Source organism: Phytophthora cinnamomi (genome assembly GCF_018691715.1).
Source record: "Phytophthora cinnamomi strain GKB4 chromosome Unknown Contig39, whole genome shotgun sequence".
NCBI classification, from domain to species: Eukaryota; Oomycota; class Peronosporomycetes; order Peronosporales; family Peronosporaceae; genus Phytophthora; species Phytophthora cinnamomi.
Genome location: NW_027150972.1, coordinates 328,501 through 341,207, shown reverse-complemented (window position 1 = coordinate 341,207; position 12,707 = coordinate 328,501). Strand labels below are relative to the sequence as shown.

At 55.9% G+C, this 12,707-nt stretch overlaps 4 protein-coding genes across 4 annotated transcripts; 3 read left to right on the top strand and 1 right to left on the bottom strand.

Annotated features, from left to right (window-relative positions):
- Window positions 1-4,108: 4,108 nt before the first annotated feature.
- Window positions 4,109-4,702, top strand: IUM83_10585 (uncharacterized protein; the record flags this gene model as incomplete). The annotated part of the gene is made up of 1 exon (XM_067935097.1): window positions 4,109-4,702. One exon carries the CDS (start codon window positions 4,109-4,111, stop codon window positions 4,700-4,702), a length of 594 nt encoding a protein of 197 aa, XP_067791491.1.
- Window positions 4,703-8,833: 4,131 nt separating this feature from the next.
- On the top strand, window positions 8,834-10,390 carry IUM83_10584 (tubby-like protein; the record flags this gene model as incomplete). Its single annotated transcript, XM_067935096.1, has 1 exon — window positions 8,834-10,390. One exon carries the CDS (start codon window positions 8,834-8,836, stop codon window positions 10,388-10,390), a length of 1,557 nt encoding a protein of 518 aa, XP_067791490.1.
- Window positions 10,391-10,656: 266 nt separating this feature from the next.
- On the top strand, window positions 10,657-11,689 carry IUM83_10583 (uncharacterized protein; the record flags this gene model as incomplete). Its single annotated transcript, XM_067935095.1, has 2 exons — window positions 10,657-11,525; window positions 11,659-11,689. The coding sequence occupies 2 exons, from the start codon at window positions 10,657-10,659 to the stop codon at window positions 11,687-11,689; spliced, it is 900 nt and encodes a 299-aa protein (XP_067791493.1).
- Window positions 11,690-11,736: 47 nt separating this feature from the next.
- On the bottom strand, window positions 11,737-12,617 carry IUM83_10582 (peptide deformylase; the record flags this gene model as incomplete). The annotated part of the gene is made up of 3 exons (XM_067935094.1): window positions 11,737-12,258; window positions 12,348-12,430; window positions 12,590-12,617. 3 exons carry the CDS (start codon window positions 12,615-12,617, stop codon window positions 11,737-11,739), a joined length of 633 nt encoding a protein of 210 aa, XP_067791492.1.
- Window positions 12,618-12,707: the final 90 nt, after the last annotated feature.

Here is a 12,707-nt window from a genome sequence, read left to right as displayed (position 1 = left end):
CTGGAGGGGCGAATACTTCCGTTGCTTGCACCGATATGGGACAGCATCTTCACGGACCACGATTCGCAATGGCTGCACATCCGCCGGCTGCCCCCCAGCAAAACTGTCTTGGCAGACTTCGGGAAATCGCTGCAGCAGTCCACGAAGTCGGGGGACATACTCCTCACTCAGCCCATTGTTCACTGCTGCTTGTACCAGGGCATCCAGCTCGTCTTCGATGTTCATCACGGCAGATACATCCTGCGAGTCGTCCCCCACAACGAACCCATCATCTTCTCCTGTCGGTGGACCATCCACCGCCAATTGGGCCAGCATGTCATCAATATCAATGCCCAGAGTGCCAAGGATGTCACGTCCTAACAGAAGCTCTTCTTCGTCGCACTCTATCACTAGGCATGACACGTCGCGCAACTTGACGGCGCCCGCTGCTGTTTGGAGGGACAGGTCGACCACCACCTCGGACTTGCACTGCAGGAGGCGCCCGTCAGCAACGACCACGTCGACAGGGTTGTCCAGCATCCCCATGGAGAGGTCAGGTTGCAGAGAGCGCAACGACACCACGACTCCGCTGGGGACGACGCTCCGGTCTGCTCCCGTGTCAGGAATGTAGGCAACTTCGATGACGCCATTTATACGCACGGGTCGAGGAGCCGGTCGTGCCTTCACCACCTTGGATCGGACCACATCTGCCTTCTTCCCCTTGGTCTCCTGATATCGCTCCAGCGCCTCACGCCGCTGTTCCTCGGTTGCCGTGGGGCATTCTCGAAGCCAGTGGGCGCCATGACAGAACAGGCATCCATCCATGGGAGGCCTGGTGACACGGGGGGGGGGGGTTGACCTCTGTCTTTGCAGCAGGTGAGACAGCTTTGGGTGCGTCACGTGTCTTGCTTTCTCTTGGGTGAGGCGAGGCCTTCTTGCTGCCACTAGAGCCACTTGAAGAGGTGCCCGCTGACCTTGAACTACTGCGTGCAGACTCGCTGTCCCTCGCCAGGCGGTGGAACCGCTGCTGGATCTTGGCATGCTCCAGCACTAGGTCGTATAGAGCCACATCGTCTGCCCTGCAGTCGCGCCTCTCCAGTTCGACAAGGCGCTCGATCTGCTCCCGTAGCACGGCAGGTTGCAAGTTCTCGACCAAGAGACGGCATCGAGCTTTCATGCGGTCCCGATAATCGGCCGCAGCGGGATCCGCACGGCCAATGAGGCCTTGCAGCCCTTTTTCCTCCTCGATGCGCCTGAAGTCCTGGAAGTACCGGAAGATACGGGCGTCGCAATCCTCCACCCGTAGGTCCATCTTCAGCGCTTGACGAAACAGAGACTTCACGTCCGGCACGTACGAGTTGGTCAACGACTGGCGTTTTGACTTGATTAGCTGCAGGACCTCGTCGTCGCTGATGGTCTCGAGAGGCCGCTTAAGTAGGAACATCGCGATGGTGTCCAGCACCTGGGGCTTGATGCAGCCCTTCACTGTCACCATCACATGCGAGAACACTTCGCCGGTCACACTACAGCGATGACGAATCTTCGTCACGTAGTGATTCCACTGGCGGTACCACGCCACAAGAGAAGCATGCTCCCAGTCCTTGAGCTCTGGTGGGCGCACGAGCTCGTAGATGGGCTGCGGTATCGAGGTGCCAGCATCCATATTCACGTCACCGTCGGGGTCCATGGTGAATCCTCCGCCAGCCATCATGTCCGCAGCTGAACAGGGCGTCCTGCACCGGGCGCGCTGTGTTTCTACGACTTGCGGGTTGGAGCGGCCTTGGTCTTGGCAGCACTCCGGCGTCTTGGAGGGGGTGTCCTTGGTCTCGGTAGCACTCCCGGCTCTCGAGTCGACGACGCGCACTTGAGAACAGCAATCGGACTTACGCTCAGAGCGTAAAGTTAACTTTATCGCACGAACTGCCCTGTCCGCTTGAAGGTAAGTTGGAAAGTAATAAGTATTGAGAGGAACAAACAAGCAGCTAACTACTCTCATTCCTACTGCCCAGGGGGGGGGGGGGGGGGGGCTTGTGCCAGCCACTTGATTGCTCGCTCCGTGGCCACTTCCATGTGGCCTTCCGCCTGATGATGCTCCGTGAGGCTCCATCCTCCACACGATGCCTCGCTAGTGCTCCTTGTAGGGCAGATACGCAACAGTGGCCACCTAGGCCGCTGGTGATGACGGTCACGTTGAACTTGAGCCGGTACACACGCGACAATGGTCCGTAAATCATTGCCCGGGCTCGTGACGAATGGACCTCAACTATATGGGAACGTAGGCAACACAACACAACACATAGTTGATTCAAAATTTCCGCACGACAGATGCCTAGCTTGGAAGGGATGCCAAGCCATCCCATTTGTGGCGCTCACAATGACCGTCAAACAGAGCGAGCGGAACACGTTGCGCATGAACCGAAGTTGAATCACTGGACACTGTTTCAGGTCAGGAAACTCGTCGAGGAAAAACAGGCAATTCTTATTGATGCGTTCCTGTCGATCTTGCAACGCTTGCTCAAGACACGGATGTATCGTTCCCAAATAGATGCCGCCATGGCCACTTCCATTCGGATTCCACACAATCAAGCTGCTCCCGAACGTTGGTACTGTACACTAAAGTGTATGTGATAACGCAGGTTCTTCGGTACTCTCGTCTTTCAAAGTACATGTATTATCTCTTAATTGAAGAGTCTTCGATAAGAAACAGTGTCTATTGTCCCTTTATGGGGTGTGGCTGCCTACACTACCCAGGAAAATAGTCCTGTGAAAACTCCTCCTTCGTCCCTACTCCTCGAGTGAGACACTTGGTGTCCGTTGCCTCAGCAAACTGACGATTTCCAAACCACCGACGGGGCACAACGAAGCGGGTATCGCGGAACTGTTGATCAAGTCCGGGGTGTCTGGCGCTCGCGGCAGCTCAAACACCTGAACCTCCACCGCACTGACTCTCAGCGGTCGTCGCGGCCACCACGGAGTTCGCTTCGTAGGTCCTGGCGAAGGTGCGACCACTTGGCCATCTCATGTCGGGAGGGAATTTGGGAAGGGCCGCCTCCACCTGGGTCTTTAACCAGGCATCACTCCCTTGCTGTGGGTATCCACACCACTGTGTGAATTTCCTTGTAGAACATACCACGCTCACGCCCGCTATTCGCTCCCGCGGTGAAGAAACATTCTCCCGTCCAACCTTGCCCTCTAGGAGGGGTCCGCTCAAGGACGAGTCCCTCGTCTGCCTCGAAGCCCCTTGTCCACAGTTATCCGATAGCAGGTTTAAAACCGGTCTGTTAAGGCCCTTACGTCCTGCACGCCATGCGACTTCCTAGGAGCTGCGCGGGGGGTTGCGGGCGCCCTCGGCCTCGCCCCCGATCTCCGTGCTCCTAGCCACCACGTTAAGGCGGGTTCCCATCCCACCCGGGAGTGGAAGCCAGTGCTGGATTCCGGAGTCTGGTTTCTTGCCACTTGTGTCTTGGACCTTGCAAATTGCGAACAGGTGAAGAGTCTTTACAACGCTTCGCTGTCGCATCCATATGGTATTTCATCACTGCATTTGACTAATCCATATGTCACTTTACTAAATATTAAATATACAATCTTGGGATAGGACTTCCTGAACCGGATAAGTCTAATCCATATGTTTTAATGTACTACACCACCACGAGAGAGCTCTAACCGGTAACTTCAGTCTAGATGCCTACCTCCCACCGGGGTATGCAGGTCAGAATTAAATTAGTTGTGTGATTAGCATTGATAACACTGATTGCGCTGCTGCACTTTGTATTCGCTATCGACGTCTCACCAATGATCTTGCTTTCGACGCAACATTTGCTTCTTCCATTCCTCTACTCGTTGCCGAGCATCGTAAATAGACGTCGGCTTCGTAAATTTGTGCGTTACTACTAGCACATGTTCGCACTTTTTGTTCTTCGATGCGCCGAGCCGAAGATTTCCTCCAGTAGAGGTGTAATTTAGGGCGTAATCTCGGGATCATCTTGGGATAGGATTTTCTACGGATTTATCGATGCAAACCACAGCTTGCTTCATTCTACGATTCGCACTTCTCCTCGCAAGTCCCTCCAGCCAAAAACCAAGAACGAGTATGCGATCAACCAAAATCGCGTTTCTCCTCGGCTCAATGATCCTACTCCTGGCTGGCTGCGCTCTCTCCGAACCGACGAAATATGGCCAGGGCGTGACCGGCACGATGGCCGCGTTTGATGCGGCCCAGAACAGCAGAATCCGTGTCAAGACCTCGCTCAGGATGCTTCGTGAATCAACTAACACGAAGGTTGAAGAGCTTGGAGGGGAAGAAAGGACTATCAGTTTGTCTGGAATGAAGAAGTGGGTTCCGGGGACGTCCGCCTACAAGGATGCAAAGTTGGAGAACGTGTACAAAAAGATTGAAGCACGGCAATGGAAGGGCCTCCGCAAGATAGAGGTGAACAAGAAAAAAGCGCTGAGTGCGGCAAAAGTAGCAGCCCAAAAAGAAGCCGTGAACAAAGAAAACGCCAAAATCTTCGATGGGGCTCTCACAGACAGCAAAAAGAGGCAAGCAATGTTCGAGCACTTCTATGATAAGCGTGTGCCGGTGTCCCATGTCAAGAAAATGATGAGGAAAGCTGGCAAAAATAAGAAGGAGATCAAGGTTATCGTGGACGATTTCAAAGCGTTTAAGACAAATATGAGGAACTACCTTGCAGTCAGGGATCCATCAATCGGTTTTTCGTAGGGATAACTACAAATAGACCGAATTTGGACGCGAATGGCCTGGCCAAGCCTGGGCACCGACGCGAATGCCTCGAGCAGTGACGTGACGGTAAGTTCGTTCGCCTTCTCTGGCGACCGGTGACAGTGGCAGCGTGCTCGAGAGCATGAGCGGCGGTGTTCGTGTGTGGATGAGCAGCGCTGATCCAGCGCCTTGGACATCAGTGCGATTCTGCGTCGCCGGACGCAAGTAACGAGGAGATCTGTGCTGGATTCGATTGTCGGGACGGAGGATCTGTATTTGTATCGCTCGACGAGAACAAAAACGCATCGCGTTTCCCTCCACCGTCGACTCGACGCCCTCGAAATGACCAGGGTTCAAGCTCAATATCGGTGCTGAGCTCCGTCGGAGGTACGATAGACAGATTGGTAGACGGACATATATGTAGGCGTGGGAACGTTCAGGATTGCAAGCACTCCTTTAGCAAACTTTAGCAAACTTGCGTGCCTATGTGTTATTGCACGTCGGTAGCAATGTGGCAATTGACACAAACTCAAACACCGATTCACACAAAACTCGGAAAGCAACTCGTCGCTAGAATTGCGGATACTTTGTGATATTTTGCTGGTAAATTTTGGCGCATTTGTGTGGGCCGAATACTTGTCCTTCGATGTATGCCTGGTTGATGCGAAACAAGTGATATATTTTGTTTAATTGATTGAAAATCAATACCCCGTGTGATTACACAGGAGTAGGAAAACCTATCACTTCAGCTTTACAGACGTCCTGCACGTTAGTTGCCGTCCGTTTTCAAGCTTTATCCGGCGGCGTCTTGAGTCAGCTGGCGCAAGGTGTGGCGGCGGAGTCGATCGCGTATCTCTAATGCTGTGATCAGTGCGTTGGGCGCCAAGATGCCACATCACTTCGAAGTTTACTCACCACGCCACTCCCTGGCAGCGGAGGAGCTTCAATCCAAGCTTCATAATCTGTGCCATGTCATGGCACGCCCCAAATCCTGTAAAACGATGCCTGAAAACTTCAGCAACCACTTCACTACCCCCAAATGACTATGTGCAGCTGCAAAATTCGTTGTTTTGGCAGTGCACTCCTCAGGTCGATTCATGTGTAGCCATTGCACTGTTTTCAGGGAATCGCCCGTAGCTCTTTTATCCATCGCACCTGTCGTGCATCCTTCGCTACGATTCGCATGGAGCCATATCACAGTGGCGAGATGCTCTCCACCCGCAGCGGCATCCATTGCTTTGGTAGTGTATCTATGCCGGTATCCGTGCAGCAATTTTACAACCTTCAAGTTCCCATTTGCAGCAGCCCCATCCAATGGAAGTTATGAATGATCCATAGCTTTAGTGGTGCAACCTTCTGGGCAATTAAAATTCAACCAGCACTGTCTGTGCTGGTTGATTTTAAATGCCCACAGTATCGCGAGGAGATCGTCATCAAAGGAAGGACGGAATGTGTCCTCTTCGACGATAGACCAATGCGATGACCAGCTGTATTGTCCATAGCATCGGTAGTAGTACCTTTGACTCGATTCCAATAGAGCAACTCCACCACTTCTAAGTGCCCATTTGCTGCAGCACGATCGATGACGCTGTAGTACACCCCTCCGAACGATAAGCGTGAAGCCACTTGACAACGTGGAGATGCCCGTTCGCGGCAGCACCAGCCATAGCAGCTGCCGTACAACATGGGTATCGGCCATGTCGGCAAATTCAAAGCTATTGAATGGTATCAAGATCACGGACTCGCGCAGCACGCGGAAATGAGACGTCGATAATATAACTAGCACTGCCGTGTCCTCCCTCAAACAAAAAGCAGAATCTTGACGCGAGTTGCCCAATGCTCTTTGGAACAATGTTCGTAGCCTTTCGTCACCCCACCAATATATTTTTCGCGATAAGTCAAGGTCCCCATTCTGCAGTATCACTTAGACACTTCAGAAACGATCCACACCGCCGTGACTGTGATCGACTTCAACCAATCGCAGCAACCACAAGTGACCTCTTCTTGCGGCCTCTCACAAAATTTTCACACGGGGTACATGGGGATTGGGCCAGAAGTCATTGAGTCTTAGTAAAATCAGTCCTCTTAAAGAGCAGCCGTCGTGCAGTCATAGAGTCGACTCCAGACACTAAAGCCCATATGAACCGATAAGTGTATAGACTCAAGCGCGCTGAAATGCAGGAATGCCAGCGGTATACACGTGAGGTAGGTCCTTCTCCACGTACTATTTGAACAAGACTGGCCGATTTTTAAACACGGTGGACACTGGTTGCACGTGCTCATGGGTAGGATCACAGACGATATAGCACACGTCGATGTCACCACGAGCCATGAGATTGAACGCCATTTGCGTCTTGCCCATGCCAGAGGATAATGAACGGAGCACGATAGATGGCACTCCGAACCTGTACGACGGCTTCCAGTAATTGCTTCACCTCATCCGTGTTTTTGAGTAGCTTCGCGACGTTGCGGTACGACTCGGCAAATACCTGGTTCTCCTTGTTTTCTGCCACGCTTACATGTACCAAGATACTTCAAAGTATTTTTTTTCTTTTCTTTTTCGAGCTGCCATGTATGCAGGCCTGGACACTTGATGACCGCTTTCTCTCGGGGGATCTCGTGGCCTCGTGGCAATTGGAACTTCAACGACGAGTGCACCCTCGATGGTGTTTCCAAGCGAACCATTCTACTTTGTGAGATGCAGTTCAATTGGGCGTGGACGTTGAAGGCATGCTATGGTTGGATGCGCATAAAAACGGAGACACTCGGACTAAATACAGATATACAGGTATTTATACCTAGCTTCATGTATTTCGATAAGCCCATTTGAAACGGTGGCCAGAATGCTCTTCAATCGACAAGTGTTGTATCAAGCAGGGGCTCTGCCATTTTTTTTTGGTTTGTATTGTAGTCACTTAGATACTCTAACGACTTCTAATACAAAGTTCCTGCCTCCGCTCGTTTGCGTCGTCTGCAAGCTGTCACCCTTCGTGGGTGTGTTCCCTTGTGGGGAGACTAATCCGCTCTGTAATTTGCTCCTTCCGCATGTGCATCTCCATTCGTCCAGTGTTGAAGGTCGTCATTAAAGTGGCTCAAAGCTGATGTCCAGAGCGCATTCGGTTTCCCACCAATCTCAAACGTGGTCTTCCTGCTGCGGCAAGGGCTCTGCCAAATTTCCTATCCGCAGTTGGAAGTCCATTCGAGTCGAGCGGATCTACCGATTGAAAATTAAATGGGAAGACATCCCAACCCCGTTGAAGCCACGTGGTTGGTGAGGATGAGCTGAACTCGCTAAAAGATGGTTAGGACACCTGACTCAGGAGGCGTGAGCTGATTGGCATTAATCAACACGACCCAGCTCGATGGCTGCAAGTACACACACTATCAGCTCCTTTCCAGCTCGACTCACTACCCACCCGAGTATAACGGTATAAATGAGAGTCACATTGCCGAGCGAGCGTTTCCACCTCCCACCTGAAGAATCTTCAGTGAAGATTGCTCCGCCAGGTTCGCAGTTACGCGGCCACAACCATCACCACGCGTGCAGCAGCATATAGAGCGCGCGCAAGTCTTGGCTGAACGCTCGACCAGTCGAACGTCTGCCTGCCACACCGACATGATATCCGGTCCTTCGGTCTCGGTTGCCTCGTCGCCACAACACTGCGAAGCTTATCAACTCCGTCCTCTGCATTGGCGCAATATGCACAACCAACGCTCAGCTCCGCAGCAAGATACCTGCATATCGAACCAGGCCACCGTCGGTGGTAAGCAACTATAGGCGAGCCCAAAGATCTAAAGTACTAAAGATCTAAAGTACACTTGAAGTGCTCCATAGTGGAACGCCGCGTTCTCAGGCGCGCACGTTTCTGCGTTCGTCGCACTCTGCGGCTTTTCCGCCAATGGGCGCGCGCCTTCCCGCCCGCCCTTCGCCTTCTGGTCCCCATACAGAAACAAGAAGCCGGCGGAAGAGAAGCCGAGCGCGCTCCCAGTCGCCGCCAGCCGTCGCCCTGCCGCCCGCAGCGCCCAGAGCGCGATCCGCCAGCAGCAGCCCGCACGCCCATCGCATCCGCCGCCCCGCGCAGCGTCTGGCGCGCGCTTCAACCAGCAGAAACGACCGAGACCCGAGCCAGCATGGCCGCCCCCGCGCCCGTGGCGCACGCCTCGCCCCGCGCGGACGCGCGCGACGTCCTGCGCAGCTTCGAGCGCTCGCTGACCGAGGCGGCGCTGTCCCCGCGTTTATCCGCCGCCGTGCGCAGCCCGAGAGCCGTTGCGACGGGCGTCGCCGCGTTGTCCGTCGGCTCGTCGGACGTCTCCGGCGTCGCGGCGCGGCACGCGTCGCCCCGCGCCGTGTACCACTCGCCGCACGCGTTCGCCGACGCCCCACGCGTGGATCTGGCCACGTTCTCGCCGCGGCGCCGCGCGCTGAGCGCCCAGAAGCAGTCGCAGAAGGCGCTGGACGTCGCCGGCGTGCGCGTGAGCCTGGGCGACGAGGAAGAGGGCAAGGCCGAGGAGGAGGACGGGGACGGAGAGGTGGACACGCTGCGCCCCGACGACAGCAAGCCCGACGCGCTGGAGGACGACGCCTTCGCCGCCTCGGGCAGGGGCCAGATCCAGGTGCACGCGGACAAGATGCCGCCCGCCAAGGAGCTGGAGGACAAGGGCGCCGACGTCCCGGACGACAACGAGGGCTGTCTCATCTGCATGGACGAGTTCTCGGCCAGACGCAAGGCCTACCCGCTGCCCTGCACGGGCCAGTGCACGGGCGCCTACGTGCACTACCGCTGCATCATGGCCTGGCTGGGCCAGTCGGGCAGTTGCCCGCTGTGTCGGGGCGCCTGCGACCCGTTGGTGCTCCAGCCCATGCAGAAACTCGAGCTGCAGGATATGACCAAGATGGCGCTGCTGCCCGTGCCCCTGGACGCGGGCATCATCCGATGCTACGTCAAGCAGGTCTACCGCGGCATGTTCAAGCAGTACGGGTACGAACTGTACCTGCAGGGACAGATCGGCACCCAGGAGGAGGACAAGTTCCTCCTGGCCGCAAGACGCCAAGTGCGCTCGAACATGACGGCCAACTACACAATCTGCACGGACAAAGAGTGCACGGACGCCAAGCGCATCGGACGCATGGGCTCCAACTTCCTTGGCACGTGCTTTACGCTGTATGATAACGGACGGGATCCGCAGAAGCTGGCCAAGATTCAAGACGCGGTGAGTTCGGACGACGTCGTGGTGCAGAACGTGCTTCAGATCCGAGAGGAGCTGGGCTGCGTAACGTACGAGCCCAACCGCACCAGTGTGGGGCCACGGAAGATGCGCGTGGTGATCCCCGATGTGGACGAGGAAGGCGGGTCGTCCAAGATCGTGCGGCCCATGAGCCGTCAAGACCGACTCGTCACGCGCCTGTCGACGGGCGACATGAAGGACCTGATGCGCTTCTCGAACCGCGAGCCCGTGTTCCGCGAGGACCTGGGCGCGTACTGCCTGGACTTCGGCGGTCGCGTGTCCATGGCGTCGGTGAAGAATTTCCAGCTGATCAGCAGCGAGGACCCGTCCATGGGCAACATCCTTCAGTTCGGGCGCGTGGCCGACGACATGTTCACGATGGACTTCCAGTGGCCGCTGTCTCCGTTCCAAGCCTTCGCCATTTGCCTCAGCAGCTGCGACACCAAGCTCGCCTGCGTCTAGCGCGTTCGAAGGGTTGACTCCGTCTGTATGTACTACGTGTGGGGGACGACGGACTCGTGTCAAGCCACGCCCCCTCGACAAGCAAGGACAGCACAGCACGGTGGACACTGGACGACAACCGCGAGGTGGACGCCGCATTAACCGTTATATATAATAAAACCCTCCGTTAGAATTTACAGTTACCTAGCCCACACTTGCAGAGCGCATACAAACTTCAAATCAAAAACCCTCTCATCCGGCCCAAACGCCCGTTATCGGAGCTGCTCATGACGGTGCTGCTGCCTTCCTTCGTCGCCGACGGCAACTGGTTCCTGCTGGCGCTGGCGCTGCCCGTGGCGGCCCTGGGGGCGCTGGTGCACCCTCGCTGGCGCGTGCGCCTGGGCGACGTGTCTCGGCGCAGCGCCAAGCGGCGTTACCTGCTGTGGGCGCTGCTGCTGCTGAGCGCGGTGCTGGGCGTGCTGGGCCTGTCGCTGGAGGTTTACCACGCGCGCGGCTGCCCCAACAGCTCCGTGTTCCGCTACGAGATCGAGAACCTGGCGCGCTTCGTGTACGAGCTGTGCGCGCGGCAGCACGTGCCGTACTGGGCGGCGTTCGGCAACCTGCTGTTCGTCATGCGCGGCCAGCGCCGCATCCCCGCGGGCGACACGGACTCGGACATTGGCGTGGTCAAGACGGCCTTCATGCGCCAGTTCGGGAGCGTCGGCAACTTCTCGGAGGTCGTGCGAAGAGAGGCCTACCTGGAGCTGCAGAGACCCGTGTACGTGGTGTACCACACGGAGCGAGAGCTGGTGCAGATCTACCTGGACGAGGAGACCAAGGGCTCCCACGCCGACATTTGGCTCTACCGCGAGGAGGTGGACAAGGAGACCGGCACCAAGTGGCTGGTGAACGACGACCGCACGATCAGAGGCAAGTGGCTGCTGTATGATCAAGTGCTGCCGCTGCATGAGGAGCCGGCCTTCTTCCTGAATGTACCGGTGACTGTGCCGCGCAACGCGAGCTACTTGGCGAGAGCCGAGTATGGGACGAACTACATGACGCCCATCACAATGCGGATGGAGTGCATAGAGAACATGATCAACGGCTACACGTTCTACAAGACCCCGTTCACGATGAGACTCCGGTATGGGACCTTGTTCGTGGTGCTTGTGGCGGCGCTGACGCTGCTGGCGGCGAACTTCATCCCGCCGCTCAGTCGAGCGCTGCAGATTCACAAAACGAAGACGGGGGCAAGAGCAGGAAGCCCGGCGCAGCGAGGACCAGACAAGTACTTCGTTTAACATCATTTTATCGCGATAATCCGATTGATCCGTGCAAGAACTACGGAGCTGAGACGCCTCGGCTCTCTAGAACTTGTTCTTGTGCTTGCCTTTGCCCTTGCCTTGGCGACCGCTAGAGGTCTGCGTGGACATGGGGACTATGAGAGGCGGGATCTTCGGCGGGCCTTGCAGCAGCAGCTTCTGGATGTCTACCCACTCCATGGCCTCGAACTCCTCGTTGTGAATGAGACTGCCTGGGTCCATGCGGTCCAGGTACATGACACCGTTGAGGTGGTCGAGCTCGTGCTGGAACACACGGGCGGGGAAGTCCACCAGCGTCTCCTGGATCTTGCGACCCTCGGCATCTTCGTACTGCACGCGAATCTCCTGCGCGCGCTTGACGATGCCCTGGTAGCCGGGCACGCTCAAGCAGCCTTCAAAGTCGCGCTTAGTGGAACCCGACATGGCCACGATCTCCGGGTTCAGCACTTCCTGGTACTCCAGCTTGTCCAAGTCATCCTCGTTCTCCGGCATGTTCTTGATCATCAGGAACATGCGCAGGTTGTGGGCGAGCTGCGGTGCCGCGATGCCCACGCCAGCCTCCTGGCGCTGCGAGTCGAAGGCATTTTTCAGCGTTAGCTCTGGTGTTGAGTAGCGTACAAGCTACACCAGTGTATGGTAATAGTGTTAAGACCCACCACTTCCTGCTCCATCGTCTCTAAGAGCCTACGGACGGCTGGGGCCTTCACATCCGCCACAGACTTGGACATCCGCCGCAGCGCTGGAACACCAAAACGAACATTGCGATTGCTCAGTCCACAGACACCTTCAAGCGATAAAAAGTTGTGCGGCAACAAGAACACAGAACACTTCATCTGCAGATATAACTCGTTTCGCTAACGGGTGCTTCTGCACTGCAGGACACGCACGGACGACGTACCCGAGTTGCCGAGGAATACGAGCGTCATGTTCACCTGTCCACCGTCGAAATACGTGACCTAAGTGCGATTTTTGCGGGTTAAGTACGATTCCATGTGTCTGTTCTGGTGTTCCAATTA